Genomic DNA, 26306 nt, shown 5'->3' with positions numbered 1-26306 from the left:
CTACGGGGTGACACAGATATAATGTTCTCTATGTCACCACAAACATAGGAGGCGGCTTTTGCCCCTCTATAGGTGTAGGGAAACACATGCATCTGACATACGTGTCAAAGTTACTCATATGCTTTGTGTGCTATATGTTTTGGGGTTTGGAAGTCCCAGCATGCAGAAGCTTCCAGGCGTGTAGACATGACACTTGTCATGTGTGCATATTGCACGAAAGCTTCTGAATGTCGTATCTTCCAAACCCAAAGACATCACTTGTACATGGAGACTTGTAAATAAAGGTAGCTCCAAATTGCACCAGTGATGTTCTATGTTAGCTAAGCTAAACCAAACCCAGTCACTATCTCCCTGGTCCTGAATGGGGTAACTGTGCCCCTGAAGGACCAGGTGCGCAGCCTGGGAGTCATTTTGGACTCACAGCTGTCCATGGAGATGCAGGTCAGTTCTGTATCCAGGGCAGCTGTCTACCAGCTCCATCTGGTACGCAGGCTGAGACCCTACCTGCCGGCGGACTGTCTCACCAGAGTGGTACATGCTCTAGTTATCTCCCGCTTGGACTACTGCAATGCACTCTACGTGGGGCTACTTTTGAAGGTGACCCGGAAACTACAACTAATCCAGAATGCGGCAGCTAGACTGGTGACGGGGAGCGGCCGCCGAGACCATATAACACTGGTCCTGAAAGACCTACATTGGCTTCCAATACGTTTCCGAGCACAATTCAAAGTGTTGGTGCTGACCTTTAAAGCCCTAAACGGCCTCGGCCCAGTATACCTGAAGGAGCGTCTCCACCCCCATCGTTCAGCCCGGACACTGCGGTCCAGCGGCGAGGGCCGTCTGGCAGTTCCCTCACTGCAAGAAGCAAAGCTACAGGGAACCAGGCAGAGGGAGGGCCTTCTCGGTAGTGGCACCCACCCTGTGGAATGCCCTCCCATCAGATGTCAAAGAGATAAACAACTACCTGACATTTAGAAAACATTTGAAAGCAGCCCTGTTTAGGGAAGTTTTTAATGTGTGACATTTTAATGTATTTTAATCTTTGTTGGAAGCCGGCCAAAGTGACTGGGGAAACCCAGCCGGATGGGCGAGGTACAAATAAAAAAAATTGTTGTTGTTGTTGTCTAGGGCCCTCTCTTCACTTTACCCACAACCGTTCAACGGGGGTGGGGGATCTACCGCATAACTATCCTGGTTGGTATGATTCAGTCTGTCTTCAACAGCAACATGAAGCACACAAATAGCCAAATTTCCCCCAGTGCTTAGCTCCATACAGCAAAAGCTTCACCAGGTACAGATCTCCTTAAACAGCTCCTTGAGACAGCGGGCCAGAAAAAAAAAGTTAGCAAACCTTTACTGAGCTCTGTAAAACAGTAACAGCTCCTTAATAATGGAAATGGGAAGTCGAATTCCAGAAGGGAATTAAGCTGTTATAATTACGTTGTAAAGGAATTAAGTTGTTATATGTTGACACCAAACAACTGATAGAAAATTGCTACCTTCTTTACTCGGCCCTGATCCTAGCCGGATGAGACTCTGTGCCCACCATTTTATGTCCCTGCTAGGAAGAGTTTCGGCCACTGAATGTTGGAGCTTTTGTGAGTGGCGATTACCAGCCCTAGCTTCCCGCACCTGCAAGACCCTCCTTCCCTTTTACTTTCCATTCCTGCCAAACTTTCGATTCGCAGCCTACTGGGAGGGCCTGTTTCATAGCTGCCAAGTTTTCCCTTTTCTCGCGAGGAAGCCTATTCAGCATAAGGGAAAATCCCTGTAAAAAAGGGATAACTTGGCAGCTATGGCCTGTTTTGTTCTCCACTGCTGTACAGTGCCTGATATTATCATTATTATTGTTATTATTACTAATTTACTAAGAAAAAACAGGAAGAGAAAGGTAACAAAGCAGGTGTGGTAGTTGCCTTACTTCTTAAAACTATTGATTTTATGGGCTTGCTTGTTTTTCACCGATTTCCTGCCTTAGGTTTGGTATTTCTAAGGCGTTCACTGCAATGAATAAAATGAGAGGGGAAGAGAGAGAAGAGGAAGAGGCTGTTGAAGAGGGGAAGGGGATCCCGAGAAAGCACCTGGGGGGTCAGCGCTTCACTCTGCCCCCCAGCCCCCAAGATCGCCTCCCTGAGCCCCCGAAGGGCTCCCCCGCACCGCCTCGCCCGCCCACCTTCGGCGATGACCTTCTTGATCCGCAGCTTCATCTCGCCCATCTCCACCACCTGCCCCACGAAGTCGTTCTGGTCCCGGCTGGCGGCCCCCAAGGAGCCGGGCCCAGCCAGGAACTCCAGCGCCGACTGCAGCAGCGACATGGCCAACTCCGCCAGGCGCAGCAGCCGGGGACGAAGCAGATCGCCAGGCCGGTCCCTTCGGCCGCTCCCGCTCCTGCCGCTTCACAAGCACCAATTCTGACCCTCCGCGGCCACCGTACTCCCCACCACCCCCACACACCCGCTTCCTCCCTCCTCTCCCTCAGCCCATCGCCGAAACCCGTTTCCGCCAACGACGCTCGGAGGAGGAGGAGGAGGGGCCAATGCGCTCGCCCCGCCTACCTTCGCCTCCTAGCTCCGCCCCGCAGCTCGAGGAGCGATTTCCCCGCCTCCGCTCGTGGGCAGAGGTTGTAGAGAGAGAAAATTGAAGAGGGGTCGGCGCGCTACCTGATTCCGGGCACTGAGTTGAAAGCAGCACCGGCAACGGGGGCCGCGTCGTCGTTTGCCAGGGCGCCGTAGGTGCCAAGCAAGCCCCACACAGGGCCGGCCCAAGACTTTTCGGCAGCTGAGGCGACCCGCAACATGAGGCCCTGCCCTCCCCGCAAGGGAAGAAGGGGAGGGGAGCGAAGATCTACAACAGGAAGGGGGCGGGCAGGGATATAAGCTCTCCATTGGGATCTGCCAGCACTATGGAACCTGCTGCCTGAGGCGGTCGCCTCGCCTTGACTCCTGGGTGGGACGGCCCTGTGCCCTATATATAATTCTGCATTGGAAATTGATAGTGGAAAAGAATAGCAGATATGCCACTGGTTTGACTTGGAACCCCCAGTTTGACACTGACCAGAGAGGAACACTGCAATCCCAATGATCATAGAATTGGAGAGTTGGCTGTGACCCCGAGGGTCATCTAGTCTAATCTCATGCAATGCAGGAATCTCTATTAAAGCATCCCTGACAGGGATCCAACTTCTGTTTTGAAACGTCCAAGGAAAGAGAATATGCCACACTGCTGAACAGATCTTACTGTCAGGAAGTTCTTCCTGATGTTTGAGACTCCTTTCTTGTTACTTGAAGCCCTTGGTTCAGGTCCTAAGCTCTGGAGCAGGCATCCCCAAACTTCGGCCCTCCAGATGTTTTGGACTACAATTCCATCTTCCCCAACAACTGGTCTTGTTAGCTAGGGATCATTGGAGTTGTAGGCCAAAACATCTGGAGGGTTGCAGTTTGGGGGTGCCTGCTCTGGAGCATAATAAAAAAAGTTTCTCTATGTGACAGCCCTTTAGATATTTGAAGATGGGTATCATATTTCCTCTCAATCTCCTCTTATCCAAGCTAAACATACCCAACTCCCTCAACCATTCCTTGGTAAGGCTTGGTTTCCAGACCCTTTGATCATCTTGGTCACCCTCATCAGCACAAGTTCCATCTTGTCAATATCCTTCTTAAATTGTGGTGCCCAGAACCTAATGTTTAGGTGGAATCTTCTTTTTTGTAGTTTGAATCCATTGCTCCGTGTCCGCTTCTCTGGAGCAGCAGAAAACAACCTTTCTCCCTCCTCTATATGGCATCATTTAATATATTTGAACATGGCTATCATATCACCCCTTAACCTTCTCTTCTCCAGGCTAAACATGCCCAGCGCCCTAAGCCATTCCTCATAAGGCATCGTTTCCAGGCCTTTGACCATTTTGGTTGCCCTCCTCTGGACACGTTCCAGCTTGTCAGTATCCTTCTTGAACTGTGGTGCCCAGAACTGGACACAGTAATCCAGGTGTGGTCTAAGGTGAAATAGAGCAGGACTGTTTCTTCCCTTGATCTGAACACTATACTTCTATTGATGCAGCCTAAAACAGCATTAGCTTTTTTTTTTTTTTTTTTTTTTTTGCTGCTGCTGCTGCTGCTGCATCACACTGTGGACTCACGCAAAGCTTGTGATCTATTAACTAAGACTCCAGCCCTAGAGGCTAAATCACTTGCGTATGTACTATTGGCAAGCCAGGTGTTATATTACGGGGTTGCATTTCAATAAAAGTCGGCCCGTCTACACACGAAGGAATTGTCATTCTTAATTTTCGAGTCTATGGTCCCTATGCCACGAAATGATGAAAGCGCCTCTTCCGCCAGAACGCAAGCCTGCTTCTTGCGTCCTAGCCACGCCCATCGTCCCGCCTCCTTCCAGAGTTCGAATTAGCCTCCCGTCTGTGCTGCCGGCTTGCTCTGGTATTCGCCGCGCCCACGCTTAGTGTATCCTGTAGCTGTTGCTGCAACCGATGACGAGCTGCTGCAATTCTGATGATGCAATCGCAGATACCCTTCAGAGGGCTTCTCTAATATCCAAGGAACCCGTCTAAAAACTAAAAAGTTTCCTTACCTGCAGCTCACTACGATACTTACTTTTCGCAGAAGGAAGTCCTATTGATTTCAATAGGTTAACAGCCCCCCCCCCCCAGTAAGCATGCATAGGATAGCAGCCCTAAGATTAGCTTCGCTGGTTCGGATGAATTGCCCCGTCTATTTCATCTTTCTGGTTCCAGCCGCCAGCTAGATATCCCTGCATGTTCACAAGCAGGACAAAACTGTCATGACAACATCCTGTATAGGTATGGGGTATTCTGAGGTTCATTGCCACTTGATAAAGGGTATCCATTTGGGTATCATGCCAACAAGCGTTGCCAGACCTATTCTCCTTTATTAATTGCTCTAATTCTTCCAAAAGGCCAGCTAACCTAGTGCTATCTTGTGATTCCAAATTAATATAAAATACCAATAAACTCAAACAGTGCACTTCAGTGATGTTTTGTGCTCCCATATCATGACTGCGGTCCTGATCAAACATTTTGAGTGCAATGTAGTTTCTTTCTTTCCAAAGAGTTACCACTTAACATCCTGCCTCAGGCAATCTTTCAGCCACTGCAATATCTTTAACTGCAGCAGACTACCGGTAAGAGAGAGGAGGGATTACAGTATAACCTAATACTAGTAGAGCATATGATTTGCAAGCAAAAAGCTCTCAGGCCCAGTCCCTGGCCCCTGCTGTTAAAAGGATCACATAGTAGGCAATGTAAACAACACTGGATGAGACCCCAAAGAGCTGCTGTCAATCAGGCTAAGCAATATGGGGTTTGATGGCCAAATAATTCAACCTGTTGTAGGGTAGTTTCCTAGGTGAGTTCTTCCACTGCTCCTAGTGCAAGAAAACAGGTTATAAGACTTGCCCAAATTCCCCTTTGAACAGGGAATAATTCCTTTTGCAAAAGAAAATCATTTTGCACATGATCAGAGGCCAAAAACCATTCCACCCATAGTTATTAAACAAAACAAAAACTTCACCCACCTTGGGAAAAGAAATGCATACAAGACTCTTAATGCCAGGGTCATGGGTTCGAGCCCCACATTGGGCAAAAGATTCCTGCGTTGCAGGGGGTTGGAGTAGATGACTCTTGTGGTCCCTCCCAACTCTACAGTTCTATGATTCTGTGTTCCAAGGCAGGTGTAAAACAAACAGGGGATCTGTGATTCCTGAACCAAGCCAAAGAGAGGACTACTTTGTGTTAGTCCTGTTCTACAACTATCCCCATTAGCTAAATTGGAAAAACGATTTGGCTTATCTTTTAAAATTTCCGGACAAAATACTTCTGCTAGTTACAGCTGCAGAAAAGAGGGGATGCAGGGACTGTGTTTGCCCATTCTTCATAAGCCTGTTGATTTGCCTGGAGAACTAGTGGTGAAAGAGTGGGTATATGAAAATTTTCCTGATTTAACTTGCCCTCTCCCATACTGCTTTGCCTCATTGTACCTACCTACACACACACAATTTTATTTTCTTACATTCCCATTCTACCTTTCTTCCATCATGGAACCCATGGCAATGTACATGTACTTCCCAGACAGTTGCCCATCCAGACACAAACCACCCCCAGACCTGCTTAGCTTCAGTAAGGTGGTGAACTCTTGTTCTTTCATACTGCACCCTGGGACCTGTTCTACTTTCAAACCATTACCCTAATAAAAATCAACGAGGCACAGAAAAGTAATGAAGTTGTATTTAAAAGCTTATAAAATGACTTATTTGCAGTAACTTCACATTTTATTCCTCCGGACAGTTTAGATTTGATTGCTCTCTTTCAAACCTTGCCCCCCTTCTTTTTGAGAGTCATGTGCAACATTTTTAAAAACCTTAATCAGGTTTTTCTGAAAAGGGTAAACCCAGATTCAATGCGGGGATGAATACAGGCTGCATTTTGATGCCAACAATGTTGTGTGGATACTGTGAGTAATTTGTTGTATTCCACAATAAATGGCAATCTGCAAGCAACCCATAACTAGTAAACCAGCTTTTTAGGTTGTTCCCATGTAAATTCCTCTCTTCCAAAATGCCCGTAGCATGCAGTCTGTTGATAAATGGGACTCTTCAAGTTCAGTTCTCTGTAGGCAAAGAAAACACATTTCTGTTGTCTCACAAGACTACGGTAGCAGAGAAATCCTAAGTGTGCTTACTTTTTAGTAAGGCTCTCTGAGGATGCTCCCAGGTAGAGGGCTTAATATTGCAAGCAGGCCATTCAGATATCCCCAATGGGTAGGTGGCAATGGCTTTTTGTAACTTTTGGAATTATCCACAGAAAGTGTAAATCCAAATTATTTTGGGAGGGTGAGCAGATATGGGCTGGGGAAGACATGCATGAGGAGGACCAATCCCAAAACAAACTCTGGTCTAGAATCATCCCAAGTTCAATGGCACCTACTCACGAGTAAGAGTGTTTGGAATTGTAATGAAAAACAGCAAGCAAAGATGAACAATATTACCATATAGTTCTACTACAGATTATTACTCTTAATAACACAATTATAAAGTTATTACAATGTAACCCCCATTACATTTCAGAATCCTTAAAGCCAAAATTATGGGCATAAACTCTTAAAAGTGATACAAACAACTTCCATCTAGTTCAGGTGCATACACACCATATGTTTAAAACACCTTCAAAGCACCCCCCCCCCTGCAAAAATGAATCATGGGAAATGTAGTCCCTTCACAGAGCAACAGCACCCTTAATAAACTATCGTTCCCAGTATTTGGGGGGGGGGGTGGAAATGTGCTTTAGAAGGTATGGTGTGTAAGTTATTATTATTATTAGTAGTAGTATTATTAGTATTAGTATTAGTATTAGTATTAGTATTACTGGGGGCACAGCAGAATGAGCAGGAGGGGCATAGAGGCAACATGACTAGCTTACCACATTTTGAAATAAGTGAAGTAATACAAATTATCATCTAAAATGAGTTGGGGGACAGGGGAGAGACTAGACTATCAAGTCCAGAGTCTAAAATTACTTCATTGCACCACTGCACATACACACACCCAGAACATAAAATCACAAACTAGAAGACTCTGAGCAACAGGAAACAAATGCAGATTTAAGAGCCATCTACAGTGCCTGAAATGCAGCAGTGTTAACAAAAAAGGGCCTCAGCTGCTCTTACAGAAATATGTAATGACGTGACTGGTGAGAAACATTCACTCACTAAAGGGGAGGAAAAATTAAAGACACACAACCTTGGGGACACAACACTCCCTAAAGCCCCCTTAAAATAAGTAGAGGAAGAAAAGTTGCTGACAAAAATTAAGATCCAGTCATTCAGCCCTACAATCCCCCCAAAAACCTATAGGACAAAATGGTCCAAGAGTCAGCCCAAATGTGTTTGTATTTCCCCATTCCCTAGGACATTTATTTTCTTTCCCCGCCAACTTTTCAGGGATGGCTTAAGGTATTTTGCTGCCAAAATTTATTTTGTTGCTCTCACCCCACTGATAAAGGTTCAGCCTACCCAGACCTTGAAGCAGAGGTCTTCTCTGAAGAGGAGTAAGTAGAGCAGGACACTCCAACAGATCTCTGCACTGCAAGTAACACTGAATGTATTGTGTGTTCCCTGACCAAGGACTGGCTCCTAAACACCCCTTCCCTTCTCCCCCAGGGGCAGAGGAGATGGTGAGCCAGACAGGAGCTTTAGAGCTACCACAATTCACATGAGGCTACTCAGAAGTAAGGGGAACAGTGTGGAAGCACCTGCTCAGATCAGGACCTGTCTGAGAGGTAAGAATGGTTAGAACCCACAGCTTCTATGTAAGCTCTGTCTAAACTGTTTCATTGCTGAAGCTTCAGACATCCTGATTGGGATGAGATGGGATGAATGAAGGCAGACAACTCCACATCTTGAATTGGTCAAGTAGGGTTTTTTGTTCTTTACTTTTAACCTTCTTCCTTAAGGGTTTTTCAGGTGGCGGGCTCTTTTACCTTTTCCTCACATATGACTAGAATAAATAGAAGGGAGTTTCATTCCATTCAGATCAATGGACAAACGCTCCATCATTTCAGACCATTTTATTCCAACCATTTGAGATAAGAATGGAACTTAGATTCTCTAGAAGGTTTTCCTGATTAGTTTAGAGCTCTTAGGGGTCCTCTCTCCTAAGCAACTACCTGTGCAGTTGGGCTGAGCCCACCAGGTGTAGCACGGGACTAACAAATGCTATCTAAAGAGTCCACAAGCAAATTCTTGTGACGGTTTGAATCCTGACCTATCGTCAAAGTGAGAAATCCACTTTGGATTTCTTAAGGCAAGGACACATTCTTGGTCTCTCATTCGAAGGAAAAGCTTCACCGTAGGCATCCAAAGATCCATTTTTAAAAGGACAAACCTTATGATTGGCCCAAGGCGAAGGTCAAAGTTCTTCTGAATGATATCAAGCAGCTCATCTTCTCATCTGTCCGCAGTACCGTAATGGAACACTGAGATGGCCAGGGGGTGACTCAGTCCAATGGCATAAGACAGCTGAAGGATATATAAGTTCACTGTAGCTGAAGAGTATTTGAGTTCATATGAACTGATAGCATTACAGCTTGGGATCTGTTCCTGGTTACTTTATCAATGGATACCTGAACCAGGGTCGCCCTTGTCTAAGTCCAACACTTTCTCTCCACCACACCACACTGAATCTTTTTAAACCACTTTGGATGCAAGTGTGAAGCGTCTCTCCAAGTTTCATTCAGAAAAGGTACCCCTTGGTAATTAGGGGATTTGAGGAAACACTGGTATAACCTGTGCTATCCATAATACCAACATGAGGCACAGCAGTTATGTACTTAGGTACCCACACCCCCATAAAATTAATACATTTTATGATTGTGATTAACCCCTGTTGTTTATCACCCAGTTGGAAAGATTTCCACAATAAATGCACCATTTGTAAGATTGCAATGGTTCCCTTTGACTAAGGATGCTGCCTGGAAGCATAGCTGCCAAGTTATCCCTTTTTTAAAGGGAAATTCCCTTATGCTGAATAGGCTTCCTCGTGAGAAAAGGGAAAACTTGGCAGCTATGCCTGGAAGATAACCTTGATTCGCAAATAGAGAACCAGTAACAGCTATAGAAAAATCCAAAGGGGGGAAAGTTGCAAACAGAGTTCTTAGAATGTTTCAAGCAAACTCTATCAAGGGAAATATTTGGTGCTACTCAATAAAGACAGCCTAGGACAGTTTTTAACTATCTCCCCTAATGAGACTTAGGCTGTGCACACATTGCTGGCTTAAAAAACCATTAGGTCATGCTTTTTCTCAGCTCAGATCAAACTTGGGTTTGGGAACAACAGATCAGAAAAGCAGCACTTAGTAAGAAACAAAAGGATAGATATGAATGGCCGTACTGCTTCCCAAACGACTGGCAAGAGCTTACTGGATGCAGAGTAAACAGCAGTGTGTACACCACCTAAGGTTACCCGTGGTGCAAAGTTGTCCCAAGCAGTTTTTAATCAAGCAGCACTCAGCATAAAGGCTTTCTTCAAAACATATTGGCTTTCATCTCTATTGTGCAATTCCCCCACATTTGATCCAAGGCTCCACTGGCCCCCTCTTACCTGCACCAATACTCTCCTGCAAAGGCCTGCTTTCACCAAGGACTTTGCCACCCAACGAGCAGCATAGGCTGCTGAACGATCAACTTTGGAGGGATCTTTCCCCGAAAAAGCACCCCCTCCATGAGCTCCCCAGCCTCCATAGGTATCCACAATGATCTTTCTGCCAGTCAGGCCAGCATCAGCCTAAAAATAAAATACATTTTTTTTATTTAAAAAAATCACCAGGATGTTTACTTTGCTAACAATAAGAGTGTCGAATTCATCTCTCAAGATCATAACCACTTCAACATGCCATTGCAGTGTAAAAAAGCTGGCACCGGGACTGCAATCCCATCTCCACTTATCTGGATGTAAACATAAATCAACAGGACATACTTTTGAGAAGGCATGTATAGGATTCCACTACAATAGGGATGGGGAGCCTGTGCCTCTCCAGATGTTAGGTAAAGGTAAAGGGACCCCTGACCATTAGGTCCAGTTGTGACTGACTCTGGGGTTGCGGCGCTCATCTCGCATTATTGGCCGAGGGAGCCGGCGTACAGCTTCCGGGTCATGTGGCCAGCATGACTAAGCCATTTCTGGCGAAACAGAGCAGCACACAGAAACGCCGTTTACTTTCCCGCTTGGCGCGGTACCTATTTATCTACTTGCACTCTTAGTGCTTTCGAACTGCTAGGTTGGCAGGATGTTACTGGACTACAAATCCCATCATCCCATCTGGACTCCAGATGTTACTGGGCTACAAATCCCATCATCCCTGACCATGCTGGCTGGGGCTGGTGGGAGTCAGAGTCCAACATATTATGGTGTGGTTTTTACATGGTGGCAAACGCAGATGCCAGCGATGCATTGAAAGCCCAGTACTGGGTGGATCTGTTTTCTTCTCACGGTCCTTTCTCTCTCTAAAAATCCCACCACCAATGCTGTTATTTGCCCTAGGAGCTACAGTATACAGATATGACATGGGAAAGAACCTTGTTTCATCTTCCAGGAAAGCAGAAGCTATTTCTGAATACCGGTTCCTGGAACCAACAGGAGGGGAGAGAGTTCTAGCGCTCAGGTCCTGCTTGTCGTTGATTTCCCACAGGCACCTGGCTGCCCACTGTGAGAACAGGATGCTGGGAGGGATGGGCCATTTGTTTTATTTGTTTTAATTATTTTTGCCCCCTGCTGTCACATTGCACAAAGGCAAATTAAATCTATATATCAAGGAAGAACATTTTTGTCCTCAAAGGAAGCAGAGAGAGATATATACAGTGTGTGTGTGTGTGTGTGTGTGTGTGTGTGTGTGTGTGTGTGTGTGACACACACACACACACACCACTTTTCCTACATTTAAGTGTTTTTAACATTGCATTTCTGCACCAGTCTAGAATTCAGCTTAATGCAATGACTTCATTCGTTCCTGTTTGGAGTCCATCCCACACTACTTACACAGCATGAATTCCAGAAAAATAAAAGGTTCAGATATTACTGTGCCACTCCAGTAAAACATTCCAATAATCCAGAACCTCAAAATCTAGGAAGGAATTTGGGGGTTGGGCAAATTTGGTAAGAATCCCAAAGTAATGTTTTTAAAGTGCTACTGCCTGGTGGTCATCTTCAACCATAGTAACAGTATTTTTTTTAAAAAAACTACTTGAATCAGAGATGGCTGCTGCCTGTTCCATTATACCAGCTTGACATATTACAAATATATAATATTTGGCCAAGCCAGATGGGTGGGGTATAAATTATTATTATTATTATTATTATTATTATTATTATTCAGTATCTTGTTTTAATGGTGACATATACCTATTCCTATAAGCGTTATATAGTTCAAGGAACAATGGTCAATCAGGAGTTTTCTGAAGAGCATACATGTATCACACGCGCACAAACTGGAGCACAAATGTCTTTTTTAAGCAGCCTCAGGTTAAAAGGAAACGACAAACAAGGGTAGAAATTTAAGATTTAAATCAAACAATAGCCTGGTACCCTTGCGGTACTTTGTTTGTTGCATCAGGGTTGTTTTCTATCTCATTTACTGGCTTTGGCAAATGTGACCACCATCACCCCACCCCACCCTGCAGATTGACATTTGTTCTGATTCAGTGGTGAACATCGGTTTCCCCAGAGAAAGAGGCAGGCCAAATGAAAAACCAGTCAGATTCGTGCTTTCCAGGCACAGGACAAGTAGAAGTGTGCATGAGCCGTTACCCACAATGCCTCAGTCTTAGCATTTTCTCTCTCATATTATTGTATATCTAGAGCAGGCACCCCCAAACTGTGGCCCTCCAGATGTTTTGGCCTAAAACTCCCATGATCCCTAGCTAACAGGACCAGTGGTCGGGGATGATGGGAATTGTAGTCCAAAACATCTGGAGGGCCGAAGTTTGGGGATGCCTGATCTAGAGGTTTGGAGGTTAGGGGTACAATACCTTAGGACCACCAGCTAGAAAGGCCTTACTCGGCAGGAGGTGATAGACTGTGTTCTCATCCAGATATTTTGCTGGAACCACTTCTTTCACAACTTTGTCCATCAGCTCTTTCTGTATTTGCTGCAATGGCACGCCAGGAGCGTGTTGTACAGAAATGACCAAGGTGTGCACCCGAATTGGCTCCAGTGCACCGCCAACATCTCGGTATTCCATCGTGACCTGCAAGATTGGCCGTAGGTTTAAACAGTTATATTTCTTGCTTCTGCCACTTTATACAACTCTGCTGAACAAGTCTGAGCAACTGTTTTCTTTTTCATTTATCTTCCACAAGCTATCTTAGGTTACATTATTTTCTTGCATCTTGATCCTAAAAAGTAAGTTCCACCGAACTCCCAATAGAACCTTTCCATTAGTCACTTTAATTTTCCTTTTACTGCAATGCAGACATGAATCAGTATAGACAATAAGAACATGATAAGAGTTTCTGAATCAAGCCAATGACCCATCTGGTCCAGCATCCTGTTCTTACAATCGCTAACCAAATTCTTGCGGGAAGCCTGCAAGTAGTATCTGAGCACCAAGAACACTCTCCCTTCCTGTAGTTTCCAGAAACTGGTATTCAGAATACTGCCTCCAGCAGTGAAGGAAGAACACAGCCATCAGGGTCAGTAGCCACCGACTACTTGGAATATTGTGCAGAGAATGCTACCCTGATATATCAAGAAAGATTCATCCACCTGCTGCTAACCAGATAGCAAAGGGGATGCAGGTAGCGCTGTGGTCTAAACCACTGAGCCTCTTGGGCTTGCCGATTGGAAGGTCAGCGGTTCAAATCCCTGTGATGGCGTGAGCTCCTGTTGCTCTGTCCCAGCTCCTGTTGCTGGGATTTGAACCATCGACCTTCTTGTTGGCAAGCCCAAGAGGCTCAGTGGTTTAGACCACAGCACCACCCGTGTCCTAGCCAACTTAGCAGTTCAAAAGCACGCCAGTGCAAGTAGATAAATAGGTACCACTGTGGCGGGAAGGTAAACAGTGTTTCTGTGTGCTCTGGTTTCCGTCACAGTGTTCTGTTGCGCCAGATGCGGTTTAGTCATGCTGGCCACATGACCCGGGAAGCTGTCTGTGGACAAATGCTGGCTCCCTTGGCTGAAAGCGAGATGAGCGCTGCAACCCCATAGTTGCCTTTGACTGGACTTAACCATCCAGGGGTCCTTTACTTTTACCTTTACCTAACCAGCTAGCTTACTACCGTAATAGTCAGGACTGATGGACTGTGGAAGCTAAAGTATAAGCAATGTTTATTCAACCCAATCTACAGGATAGGATATCGGATCAGCAATCTACCCGGCAGAAAAGAAAACAGCAGTCACACAGATCACTGCGAATTTAGCTGGACTGGGACACAGGAAGTTGCCTTGGCCCCTTTGAGAACAGGATGCTGAACTGGGTGGGCCTCTGGCCTGATCCCAGGGCTTGATTTATGTTCCTAGAGTATGATTCAAACAGACTAACAGTTTGTTGGGTGAAGCTGTAGAACCCAGCTTTTAAAAGCTTTATACCACTTGGCTCTGCCAGTTGTCTACACCAGGCAAGGGATGAACTGTATCCATATGTTGATGGTTTACAATATTCTAGCTTCAACATAGCTTTGGCCATGTTCACATGAGCAATTGAATGGATAGTTTCAATGGGACATAAGCACGCCTCACTTATTTCAGACTTCAGCTCTGCTCATCATATTCGACAGTCCTCGGTATATACCAACCTGTGTTTTCCCATCGGGTCGAAGCCAGGGCAGAACTCCATTTCTCTCCAGGGATTTAATCTTCATGTTAAGTTTGTGCGCAAGCAGGATAGTTAGGGGCATGCATTCCTCAGTTTCATCGGTGGCATAACCAAACATCAAGCCCTGCGTTAGAGATCACATGGCTGTTACCATAAGCATATTGGCTTCTTCTACAGCTTCGACTGCAGATTGGCAATAAAGCAATGCATGCGCAGGTAGAAGTGAGGCAGCTTTTTTCCCTCTAAAATTGAGCTACAATTTCCAAGAGACAGCTACAATTCCCAGAGTGCTTTAAGAAACAATCCCCCTTCCAGGGAACTCTGGAAATTTGAGGCCAGTGAGGAGGATAGAGAGTTCTCCTAACAACTTTCAGCACCCTTAACAAAAGACAGTTCCCAGGATTCTTTGGGGAAAGCCATGACTTCTTAAAGTAGTATGATGTATAATGCAGATGGGGTTACAGACAGAAATTGTAGGGGCCTGAAGTGATTCATAGAAGAGGGTGGGAACCCAAACAAAAGCATTTTACCTGGTCTCCAGCTCCAATATCATCTCCAGTCTTTCCCTCGGTGATGGCTTGTTTGATCTCTTGGCACTGCTGCTCCAGGGCTACCAGCACAGTGCAAGTCTTGTAATCCAACCCTGTGAAGTGAATAGCAAGCCGCAATAACGGGCAACTGGCTTGGACGCAATGGCCTGGTTGGCACTTCCCACCAGTGCTTGGAATGAATTAATTCAAACTAACTACTCACTGAATTAATTCTGAAAATCTCTGAATGACACCTGCAAGTAGTTTGTATGATTTCCAGGTGAACTGAACATTAAATTCCTTTTGTGGTGGAGTTTTGCATGATTTTCAACTCAATTTTAATTCTAATTCGGCATCTCTGTATCTTTTACTTCTGGATTTCATTACCCTTAACTCAGTGTTTGATGGCGGCCAATGCATTTACCATTTTCACCTATCTGGAAAGTGCTGCTGCTGTTTAAGCTTAAACATCATAATTGCTGGGAAAATAAATAAAACTCACTGAGTCATAGGAGGAGCAATTGTTGCAATCAAACTCCTTTTAACCATTTAGACACATTGTGCTGCACAGGCTGTCACTAATTTTGAGTGGGATTCAATCACATTCCAATATATTCAGGTTGTGTAATTTAAATTGATGGTGAGGTCTTGCGCAACAAACCTGCTACCATAAAATATCTTTTTACTTTTTGCAAAAAAAACGGAAAGGGAAATGATGACCAAATGTACTGGAAGCTGTGGGCTAACACTTGTTTCGACACAGCATCGTTGAATCTTCCCAGAAACAATTCAGAATGAATGCTCATTAGACAGCCAGTGTCATCCAAGCTAGGTACAAAAAAATCAAATTGAATGCTCAATAAACAGGACATCCGGAAGCGCCCTTTATTTCTAAACCGAAAGCAGGACTCCAAACAACTATTACTAATACTAATAATGTTTAATAGATTATTTTATTTCATTTTTCTGTTGGAAGCCGCCCAGAGTGGCTGGGGAAACCCAGCCAGATGGGCAGGGTATAAATAAATAAATTTATTATTATTATTATTATTATTATTATTATTATTATTATTATTATCTTACAACAGCACATTAAAACATCAGAAAGCATAAGCATCTCAACAGTCCTCAGTTTTCTCCAAAGTTTCTGCTGGACAAGACAGTACCTTGCATACCTTCCTCTAGACTGCATCCACTATTTTCACATCGCTGAATGCAATTTTTTTAAAAAAGGTTTGAGGAACAAGCCAATGCATGCCTGTTCCAAAGAGATGATACTCCTTATAACATGTTGGAGCTGCTTCAAAGTTCTCATTTCACACAATACCTTTTACAGCAGTTAGTGAAGCTTGTTAAACGAGAAGGTTCTAGGTAAAATAATATTATAGTCACCAAGAGGCTCTGATGAGCACCTACTTGTTTCCTCTTGCACAGAATCCCTATTTGGTCTATCTCTAGTGGCTTATTCAAGTACCACAACCCACCTTTGGAAGAGTCATCATAACCAATCTTCTGGAGGGTGTCTCTCACTACTTGCTGGTAATCAATGATAGCTTTTGAGGTAATTTCACCACATAGCAAGATCATCCCAGTTTTGGCCACACATTCTGCAGAAACATAATTCAAGAAAGCTAGTAGATAGATGATAGATAGATAGATCGATCGATAGATAGATAGATATAGATATAGATATACACACACCAAATATTTATTTTCCCCAATATAGACAGTGTGTACTTATGTCCCTGCTTCTATCTTTAAGGCATCTAGTTAAGGCGTTGCCCTGGATACCTGAAATTAGGGACATACCCTGTTTCTCAAAAAATAAGACATACCCATAAAATAAGCCGTAGCAGGATTTCTAAGCATTTGCGCAATATAAGCCATACCCCGAAAATAAGACATCGTGACAGGCGCAGTTCTGGAGGGTGCCAAGGAAGAGGCTAGGCTGGACACGTAATTAAAAAATAAGACATCCCCTGAAAATAAGCCACCGTGTTGTTGTTTTTTGTGGAAAAATAAATATAAAACAGTGTCTTATTTTTTGAGAAACACGGTATTCCACTCAGAGCAGGGCCTTCTCCAAATGGAACATTCTCCTTTGTAATGGTGATGACTTGCAAGTAAAGACCTTTCCATTTTGGGGGGCATTTGCATTTTGAAGGGTGTAGGTTCTGCAAATTTTTATTGGTTCAAATTAAACAGTTTCAGCTGCCCTTCTAATCTCATAGGGCTGTCATGCATCCTGATTTCCCAGGACATTAATGGGATTTCAAAGGTGGAACATTACATGACATGTTACCTGACAAAAAGTTGTTTTCAGGAACAGAATAACTTAGGAAGAAATCGGCAAGGGCTGGTTTTCACTTAGCATGCATGGAAGGAAAATGTACCTGAACTGCTGCCTTAATAAGCATTTCTCATAATAATTCAAAGTCCAAAGGGTTAAAACGGCTCTTAATAAGCTCTTTGTAATCAGTCCTCTGTGATCCTTGCCCATCTGGCTCCAAGCCAATTAATAGTCCATAGAATGAAGGTTGCACAAATGGACACACATATAATAGTGGTAGTCTGCTGTACAGAAGTGAGGAGTCTTGCTGATTTCTGTATATTCAGTTGCTTCCCCCTGCCTTATTGTTTAAAAAATAAATATAAGCATTTTGGCTGTTCATCTACTAAAATAGTCAGAAAAATAGATGTTACAGGTGTTCAAAATAGTGCAGAAGTGGACAGAGGAGTTGTGCTGACACAGGAAGTGGCCAATATATGCCAATACCGTGTTTCTCATATTATAAGACACGTCTTATATTTATTTTTTCCTCAAAAAAAAACACTATGGCTTATTTTCAAGGGATGTCTTATTTTTTCCCTCCTCTTCCTGCCGCGGCCGGCATTGCTGCTGCGCCTATCACTATGTCTTATTTTCGGGGTATGGCTTATATTCCTTGAATGCTTAAAAATCCTGCTATGGCTTATTTTATGGGTATGTCTTAAAATATGAGAAACAGGGTATTAGTTGCCCAGCTGCAGTGTACGCATCACCTTGGGAGGGGGAAAGGGAATATTTATTTTCCCAGTAATAAAGCTTATCATTGGGGGAAGGCCATTTCTTCCTCAGTAGCGAACACCTGCATTTTTACTGCACAAAACAAAAACCCTCTGTAATTTGCTCTGCTAGGCCATGGATGAGACTTACCACAAGCAACCTTAGCATCTGGATCAACCTTAATATGAGCATCAAGAACAGCATCACTGATCTGGTCACACAGTTTATCTACAAGGGTGGAAAGGGGGAAAACAAAAATAAGCTAGGTTTCTATCATTCATTTAGTTGTCAACTGTATAAGAACCGGCTGTCTAGGCTGCACTAGTTGGCCTGGAAGCCAATCCAGGTGGAATCTACGCACATATAAAAAATGTCCTGAAAATGCTTTGTTAATATATATTAAAAAGTGCTTTTAAAACTACATTGAATTTTCCATAAGGCTCACCATCGCCATCTAGTATCACATTGTATACTACATTTAAAAACATACTTAAAACCTTTTATTTGCAGCTGTATAGCTGAGTCACCATTGTATTATTATTATTATTATTATTATTATTTAAAAAGAAATATTTTTTCTGAGTTTTTCAGAGGTCACAATACCCCCACAAGTACATCAAACATCCACTGGGGTTTACTAGAAAGCAGTTATATAAAGAAACCACTGGGATGACATTTGAGAACGAACATACCTCAGTAGCAGAGCACTTGCTTTGCATGCAGAATGCTTCAGATTCAATCCCCAGCATCTCCAGGTAGGTTGTGACAGACCTGTGCCTGAAATCTGGGGGTGGGGTGGGGAAGTTGCTGCCAGTCAATGTAGACAACACTGAGCTAGATGGACCAATTGTCTGACTCAGTACAGGCATACCTTGGATCCCGAACGCCTTGCGAGTCTAACGTTTTGGCTCCCGAACGCTGCAAACCCGGAAGTGAGTGTTCCAGTTTGCGAACATTCTTTGAAACCCAAACGTCTGATGTGGCTTACGCGGCTTCCAATTGGCTACAGGAGCTTCCTGCAGCCAATCGGAAGCCGCACCTTGGTTCCTGAACATTTTGGAAGTCGAACGGACTTCGGGAACAGATTCTGTTCAACTTCAGAGGTACCACTGTATAGGGCAGCTTCTGGTGTTCCTGAGAAGTTCAGGCATTCACTGGTTTGCCTAATTGACTGTTAGGCCATTATGCATCCAGCCAGCGGCGTAGCTAGCTGTCTGGCTGCCCGGGGCGGCAAACGCGAAGGCACCCCGCCAGGGGGCGGGGTGTCCGTCACGACGCATGCGTCGCGCGTCATGACGCATGCATCTTGACACATGACACGACATGCACGGTGCATGCGCGCACAGGAGGCATGCAACGCGGCAAACCCCGCGGAGTGAGGCAGCCTCGGTTGCGTCGGGGCTTCTCTTCCATAGCGGCGGCCACGTCGTGGCGGCCGTCGGAGCTGGTGGTCAGCCCCATCCAGCCTGCTGCGCCCTCCCTATTACTACACCACTGCATCCAGCTCTTTCATGCGCTCTTGCAAATAACTGAAAATAGCACTTTTAAAAGAGTTCAAAGCAAGACCGTACCCATCACTGAGCAAACATAACAAGCACTAAACCTGCTGTATAAAGAACAGTGAAAGCCACCTGAGCCATCAGGTGGGGATGGAGCAAGAATTGAAAATATTCATGGTTGGAAGCTTACGCTCTTCCATTCCTTCGGAAATTGGAGGCCTCAGAAGAGGCTATTAGAAAGTTATATTTTGCATTCACCAAACTGCTGGACAGGAAATCCACATTCACTCACCTGAATGTCCTTCGGCAACAGACTCAGACGTGAAGAGGAATCTCTTCTCTTTCAGGGTGACGTTACATGACATGTTACCTGACGAAAAGTTCTTTTCAGCAAGAGAATAACTTAGGAAGAAATCGGCAAGGGCTGGTTTTCACTTAGCATGCATGGAAGGGTGACTCTGTACCTGAACTGCTGCCTTAATAACCATTTCTCATAATAACTCAAAGTCCAAAGGGTTATAACGGCTTTTAATAAGCTCTTTGTAATCAGTACTCTGTGATCCTTGCCCATCTGGCTCCAAGCCAATTAATAGTCCATAGCTAATAGACTGTGGTCAATATCGCCTGCCATGTTTTGATATGCCCCCTTGGCTGTAAGTTTCCAGCCCTTGTAAATGATACTGACACACCTTCTACATTAAATTGCTACACCATACTGACATATGCCTTCCAGAAATCCCATGTTCCCCAAGCACAGAAATTCCAGTGAATGGGAGAAAAGTGGTCAATAGGTTTCAATGCATTTTAGACAATGTCAGCCTAGGAAGTGGAGCTGAGCCAAAGGGGATTTTCGTTTTATATTTATATGATTTTCCCCTTCTTAGCATTCTGAGGTTTGTCTATAGCTGCACACATACCATGAATATGAAGCAGTACCCCCCCCCCCCACACACACACACCGCAAATCCTGGAAACTGTAGTTTACCCCTCACACAGCTACAATTCCCAGCACCCTTAACAAACTACAGTTCCTGGGGCCTTTAAAAATTTGATGCATATGCAGCCAATATCTAAGGATCTGAAAGCAAATGCTGTTCCTGCAAAACCGGCATCGCCATGTAATGCTGGCAAAGAAGCAGAACGGGAGGCAGAGCAGCCATCGGAAAATGAATTAAAATGAAGGGTTTTTTTCTGTTCTATCCTGTTTCCTCTTTGTTTTTCTTTAAACCAATTCACAAGCCAAGAACTTATACACTGACCACGAACTATGGAACCGTATATTATCTAGAATCATAGAATTGTATTGTTAGAAGGGACCCTGAGGATCATCTAGTCCAACCCCTGGCAATGCAGGAATGGGGTTTTTTGGAGAGGGGGAGGTTATTGGGTTGTTGTTTTAATTTTGATTATATATATATTTTTTGTTTTTATATTTTGATTTTGTTCTGTGAACCGCCCTGAGACCTCCAGGTATAGGGTGGTATATAAAATCAATAATAATAATAATAATAATAATAATAATAATAATAATATTCAGTTGCCCCGGGGGATCACACCTGCAGCCTTGGCATTACCCCTAGGTTGTAGCCATTACTGCAGATTCATTATGCTGTTTTCTGTGGTGTGCAAATGACACAGGAATATTGTTTGCATTTGTTTAAAAACCAATTTAAAAAGGTTATTTATGTATGCCACTACTGCAGCCCATGTTTTGTTAGCCTAAAATTGGGAAACAAGCGATGTCCCAACCAAAGAAGAATAGCAACTTAAGTTGACAGAATATGCGCAGCTTGCAGACTTAACATACAGAATAAGAGAACAAGAATTCTGAACATACTTTTAGAGAAGATGAGAAAACGTTTATTGAATATATGGGAAATAATAGTGTACAGCTGAAAATGCTGGCAGCATTAAGATGAATTCAACAGTGTAAATACAGGTGAAACTTGGAAAATTAGAATATCATGGAAAAGTGCATTTATTTCAGTAATGCAACTTATTATTATTATTATTATTATTATTATTATTATTATTATTATTTTTGACAAATGCTTTCTTTTGGAAATTCCACAGTAATAAAACAAATAGTTACAATAATACAAAAATATACATCGCTATTACATTTCATTAATTACATTCCATTTATAATTGACCCACCTAACAGCAAATAATTACAATTACAACAAATAAAGGCTTGACATATATTGCTTTGCATGTCATGCATCTATATCATATATTGGTTTCACCTTTTAAGTTGTATTACTGAAATAAATGCACTTTTCGACGATATTCTAATTTTCCGAGTTTCACCTGTAAGTTTTGATGGATGCAATAATGCAGGGATGGGGAACCTTTTTCAGCTTGAGGGCCACATTCCCTTCTGGGCAACTTTATAGGGGCCATATCCCAGTGGTGGGTGCGGCCAGAGGCAAAAGTGGGTGGAACAGTGGCAGTAAATGTTACCTTTGTTCAAGCTCATTTCTGTACACATTCACACATACCCTTCGATCCTCCATGCAGGCAACGGAAAGGTGCCATCAGAATTCAAGGAAATGTTCCAGCCAGGCAAAAGCATTTTAGGCGGGTGTAAAGCACAGCCGGTGAGAGTTGGAGAGGGGTGGTGGTTGGAGAGAGTCCCAAAGACTAGACAAAGATGCCTGCAGGACCACATTTGGTCTCTGGGCTTGATGTGTCCCAACCCTGCTGTATAATAAATCCTTTCCCAGCCAGCTGTAGCCCAAAACACATGCACTGCCAGTTCTTTTGCCTGATAAACTAATGTTGTAGTACCGTAAGATCTTCTGTTATGACAGGAGGTTGATAGTACAGTAAACTGAAGAAGCCACCAGTTTTTTTAAAAAACACTCTTCGTTTAGATGGCCTGTGTACAAAGAGAATAAAACACCACTCTACCTCGCTCCACAATGGCATGGAGTTTGCCCAGCATTTCTATTCCATCTTCATGGAAATACTACTGAGTTGTCCCTTTTATAATGATTTAAGGCAATATCTTATAGACCCGTATTTATCTCAGTTTAGTTCCCGACCAAGAGAACGGCAGGCAGCATATTTGCTAAACAAGCCCACTGGGAAAATAACCTTCTCAGTGGCTAAATTCCTCTTCCTGGCACTCAAGTGTCGGAAGCGTATAATCGAATGTCTTGATGTGGGTTATCTGTAGGAGGTTTAGTAGCGCGGTCATACCCCATTTATGTATCCCTCTGATGCCTTCAGTTTTATATGTTTATCTTTGTATTGAGAAATGTTTTTGTTTTTTGTTTTTTGTTTCTGACTATCAGTTGAATAAAGTATATTGATTGATTGATCTTCATGGAAATAATTCTCTTATGGAAAACATGCCTGATACCCAGAGGAACCCGCAGTAGCAGCTTCTACAGATGGATGTGGTTGAATGGGAAATGAGCAAGAACACTTGTAATCCTTCCACTTGAAATTGATGGGATATGAAGTGTCAGTATTGAAATGTACACAGAGTCTCGCCGCTTGCATCATTCTTACCTGGTCTTCCATTCTCTCTGTGCCCTCCAGGACAGCCTTCTGAATGTGTTCTTGCCTTTCCTAGGCATGGGGGGAAATTGTTATTTTTAAAAGAAAGTTTCTAGTACATTTGTTCATGTTTTAACCCACATACCGTACAGCCAGCATTCTATAAAAAGACATCAGATCCACAACGACCCCACTAAGCTGCAGTATCTTAGTCAAAACAAAATCACATTCAATTCTAAACAGGCTAAAAGAAGGAGATCTGTGTTCAGCCATGATCTCAGTGAGTAGCTTCAGTCTGCCTAGATGCTTTCAGCCTAACCTAGTCCACTGAGTTCTTGTGAGGTCAAATGGAATAATATCACCACATATGTGTGCTGCCTTGAGCAGCTCTGTAGTTGAGTAGGGTCAAACAAACAAAAAAGAGAAAAACTTCTGATTTGAGTGACTTACTTCCACACAGCTGCACTTCAGATCATAAGATTTTTCTTCCAATAAAGCCCAAGTGTCCCATTCTAAAACGAACTAGGAAGGTTATACTTCCTGAAAAGACCAATGCCTTGGATATTTCCCAAAGTAATTTAAGCACTTAGAAATGTCACAGTTATTCCAGGTTGCTGTGCATTTGCTTTTTGCTTTTATGGGTTGCTACAATATAACCCTATTTTTATATATTTTATATAAATAAAAAACAAACAAACATATTCCTATATGTGTGTAATATATATTTGCATTAAACGCCTTGTGCACGGTGTATTTCTTTTGCAGGCAATGATCAAGACGGTGCACGAGAACAGACCACCTTGTTATTTTTTCATGAAAGTGTGGTTGACAAATATTTAAATAACAGAAATAAATAAATACACATGGCCATCAAAGTCTTGAGCAGCGTATGGAAAAGTCGTACACGTATTTTACTAAGTAAAAATAACACACATTATTAAAAAAAATGAAGATTGATCTTCTTGTGTTGTTGTAAGTCATGTTAAAATTCTGTGGGAACTGCACCTGGCAGATAGAGCAAATTGGCTTTGTGTGTGCAAGGAAAAGGCTTCCTCTTGTGTAGGCATAATAAACTGAAAAATGATCATGCTGAGCTATGGATGCCACCCTCCAGATGTTTTGGACTACAATTCCCATCATCCCTGATCCCTGGGTCCTGTTAGCTAGGGATCATGGGAGTTGTAGGCCAAAAGATTTGGAGGGCCGCAGTTTGGGGGTGCCTGGATGAGAGTGTCAGGGCTCGCAAAGTCAAGGGTAGGAGGAGGAAGATCTTGAATTTATTTGGCTAGATCACCATCTGCTGGCAAGTATTACGCTTAGCCAATCACAAGGCTCCAGCCTTAAAAGTGGTCACCATGAAGAAGGATCCGTCCTTTTCTTATAATATGTGTCGGCCTATCGACACATACTCTGAGAAGGGGAAGGCAGAAGCCAAGCTCACTTTGCGGAAGGATTATCGATATCCATACGTAGCCCTGTCTTCTTTTCGCCTCTGGGCACCGTTGCGTGAGGGGAAAGGGGGAGAAGCTCGTGAGGGACGAGCAGATGAAGAGAAGTTCCTTTTCAGTTCAGGCTTTGAAATTATGCTGGTGATGGATTCATAGTATTGTGGAGCTGGAAGGGACCTGACAAATCTCCACTCACACATGTAAACGGAGAGTAAGGGTTACAAGTAGGTAGCCGTGTTGGTCTGGGTCGAAGTAAAATATAAAAAATCCTTCAGTAGCACCTTAAAGACCAACTAAGTTTTTATTTTGGTATGGGCTTTCGTGTGCATGCACACTTCTTCAGATACTTCAGAGAGTAAGGGGAAAGCGAGCCTAAGGCTTTTCCTAGGACTACCCCACCCCCACCCAACCGACCTGCTGTGCATTTAAAAGCCTCGCGACACGATGGGCAGTTATTTAACCGACAGGATTTGAAAGGACTCCATTGTTTATTCACTACGCTGGCTAAAGGTGCTTCTAGCCCTCCTGTCCCGCATTATGGAGGACGCTAAGTTCTGTTAATTGGGAACCGGACGTCTGGAGAGAGAGAAAAAACCTCATTTAGAAACTCTTTTAAGCCTGACGCTATAAGACCCGCCTCCTCGGTGTTTGGACAGGTGCGTTTTCCCCCACTTCGTTGCTGGTTCTTTCGTGGGGCAGCTTACAAGTCGACAGAACTTCTTACAAAAGAAGAAGTTCTTACAAGTGGGGCAGCTCAGTCGACAGAACATGAAAAACTGTTAATCTCAGAGTCGTGGGTTCGAGCCCCGCTTTGGGCAAAAGCTTCCTGCATTGCAGGGGCTTGGATTAGGTGACTCCCGTGGTCTCCTTCCAACTCTGCAGAGCTATGATTCTGAAGGGATTTTTTTGCCTCTTTTTCCAGGCCCTCATACTACACTGCAGGGAAGGAACAAAGCTAAAGAGGACAGACAAAAACTGTGCTGTGCCTTTTATATAATTAATTAATTGCTGTTGCTTTTTTTTTAATTATTATTTTTTCTCTCTTATGTCTTATTGAAATTTTATTGGTATTAGCCGCCCTGAGCCTGGTTTTGACTGGGGAGGGCGGGGTCTAAATAAAATTTTATTATTATTGTTATTATGATTATTATTATTATAAAAGTCAGCAACAAGTGAGAGCTGCCTTAAGGTGTGAGGTGACTGCTTTGGGACTTTTGCAGATTGGAGAACTGGGCCGAAACCAAGAAAATTAATTTCAATAGGGACAAATGCAAGGTTCTGTGTTTAGGCAGGAAGAACCAGCTGCACAAATATAAGATAGGGGCACCTGAATTGCCAGTAGTACATGTGAAAAGGATCTAGGGGTCTTAGTTGACCACAAGCTTAATATGCATCAACCGTGTGTTGCAGCAGCAAAAAAGACTGATTGGGTCGGCCTTATGTCCGTCTATTCTGGACCCAGTTTCAGTTGACTAAATACAGCAACACGCTCATCTTTACCCATTGGCCATTCCATTTCCCGGTTTCCATACTCTCCTGTCCCTTGGCTTGTCATCTGTTTTTGACACCCAGTAGCATACATGATAGGTTGGACAATAAACACAGTTGTTAAACAGATTGCCCTGTTTTCAAGTTTCTTAAAATTATATTAGACTCAGGTAGGTAGGCGTGTTGGTCTGACGCAGTCAAAATAAATAAATAAATGTCTAGTAGTCTGCAAGAACAAACTTAGTTGGTCTATAAGGTGCTAGCAGACAATTTATTATTTTATTTTTATTTTGATTAAAGTTATACTGTTTGCAATGTTGAGGAAAAGACTTGGTCAACGGATATATTCCATCAGTTTGTATCCTGGCTGCAATAGATTTACAGACAGATTTTCTGTGATCAAATTATTTAATAAATTCTTTCATTACAGCATTCCTTGATAATCAGCTAGTAGG

General features: G+C 43.5%; 2 protein-coding genes across 6 annotated transcripts in view; both read right to left on the bottom strand.

The window, feature by feature from the left end:
* The window catches only part of GAK (cyclin G associated kinase), a 77858-nt gene extending 75334 nt beyond the window's left edge, over positions 1-2524 (bottom strand). For 2 of the 3 annotated variants that reach the window (XM_035097131.3, XM_088658758.1), the window contains exon 1: positions 2174-2524. In XM_035097131.3, coding sequence (XP_034953022.1) covers positions 2174-2315 — 142 coding nt within the window. In that variant the 5' untranslated portion in view covers positions 2316-2524. Of the gene's footprint in view, positions 1-1921; positions 2002-2173 lie in introns of all 3 variants that reach the window. The other variant, XM_088658759.1, reaches the window with a different exon arrangement.
* Positions 2525-6234: 3710 nt separating this feature from the next.
* Positions 6235-19888, bottom strand: LOC118075409 (S-adenosylmethionine synthase-like). Of its 3 annotated transcripts, none has more exons than XM_035097368.3 (9): positions 19701-19888; positions 18060-18137; positions 16348-16470; positions 14864-14976; positions 14314-14457; positions 12549-12767; positions 10126-10308; positions 8911-9044; positions 6235-6638 (listed from the first exon to the last, which is right to left on the bottom strand). In XM_035097368.3, exons 1-8 carry the CDS (start codon positions 19771-19773, stop codon positions 8973-8975), a joined length of 1005 nt encoding a protein of 334 aa, XP_034953259.3. In that variant the 5' UTR covers positions 19774-19888; the 3' UTR covers positions 6235-6638; positions 8911-8972. The 3 variants fall into 3 exon arrangements, with proteins under 3 accessions (XP_034953259.3, XP_034953260.3, XP_088514887.1); XM_035097369.3 differs by lacking the exon at positions 19701-19888 and adding an exon at positions 18602-18719; XM_088658761.1 differs by lacking the exons at positions 6235-6638; positions 8911-9044 and having other exon boundaries at positions 10168-10308; positions 12578-12767.
* Positions 19889-26306: the final 6418 nt, after the last annotated feature.

This window comes from Zootoca vivipara, chromosome 15, assembly GCF_965207765.1.
Source record: "Zootoca vivipara chromosome 15, rZooViv2.hap1.1, whole genome shotgun sequence".
NCBI classification, from domain to species: Eukaryota; Metazoa; Chordata; class Lepidosauria; order Squamata; family Lacertidae; genus Zootoca; species Zootoca vivipara.
This window is presented reverse-complemented; position numbering and strand designations above follow the sequence as displayed.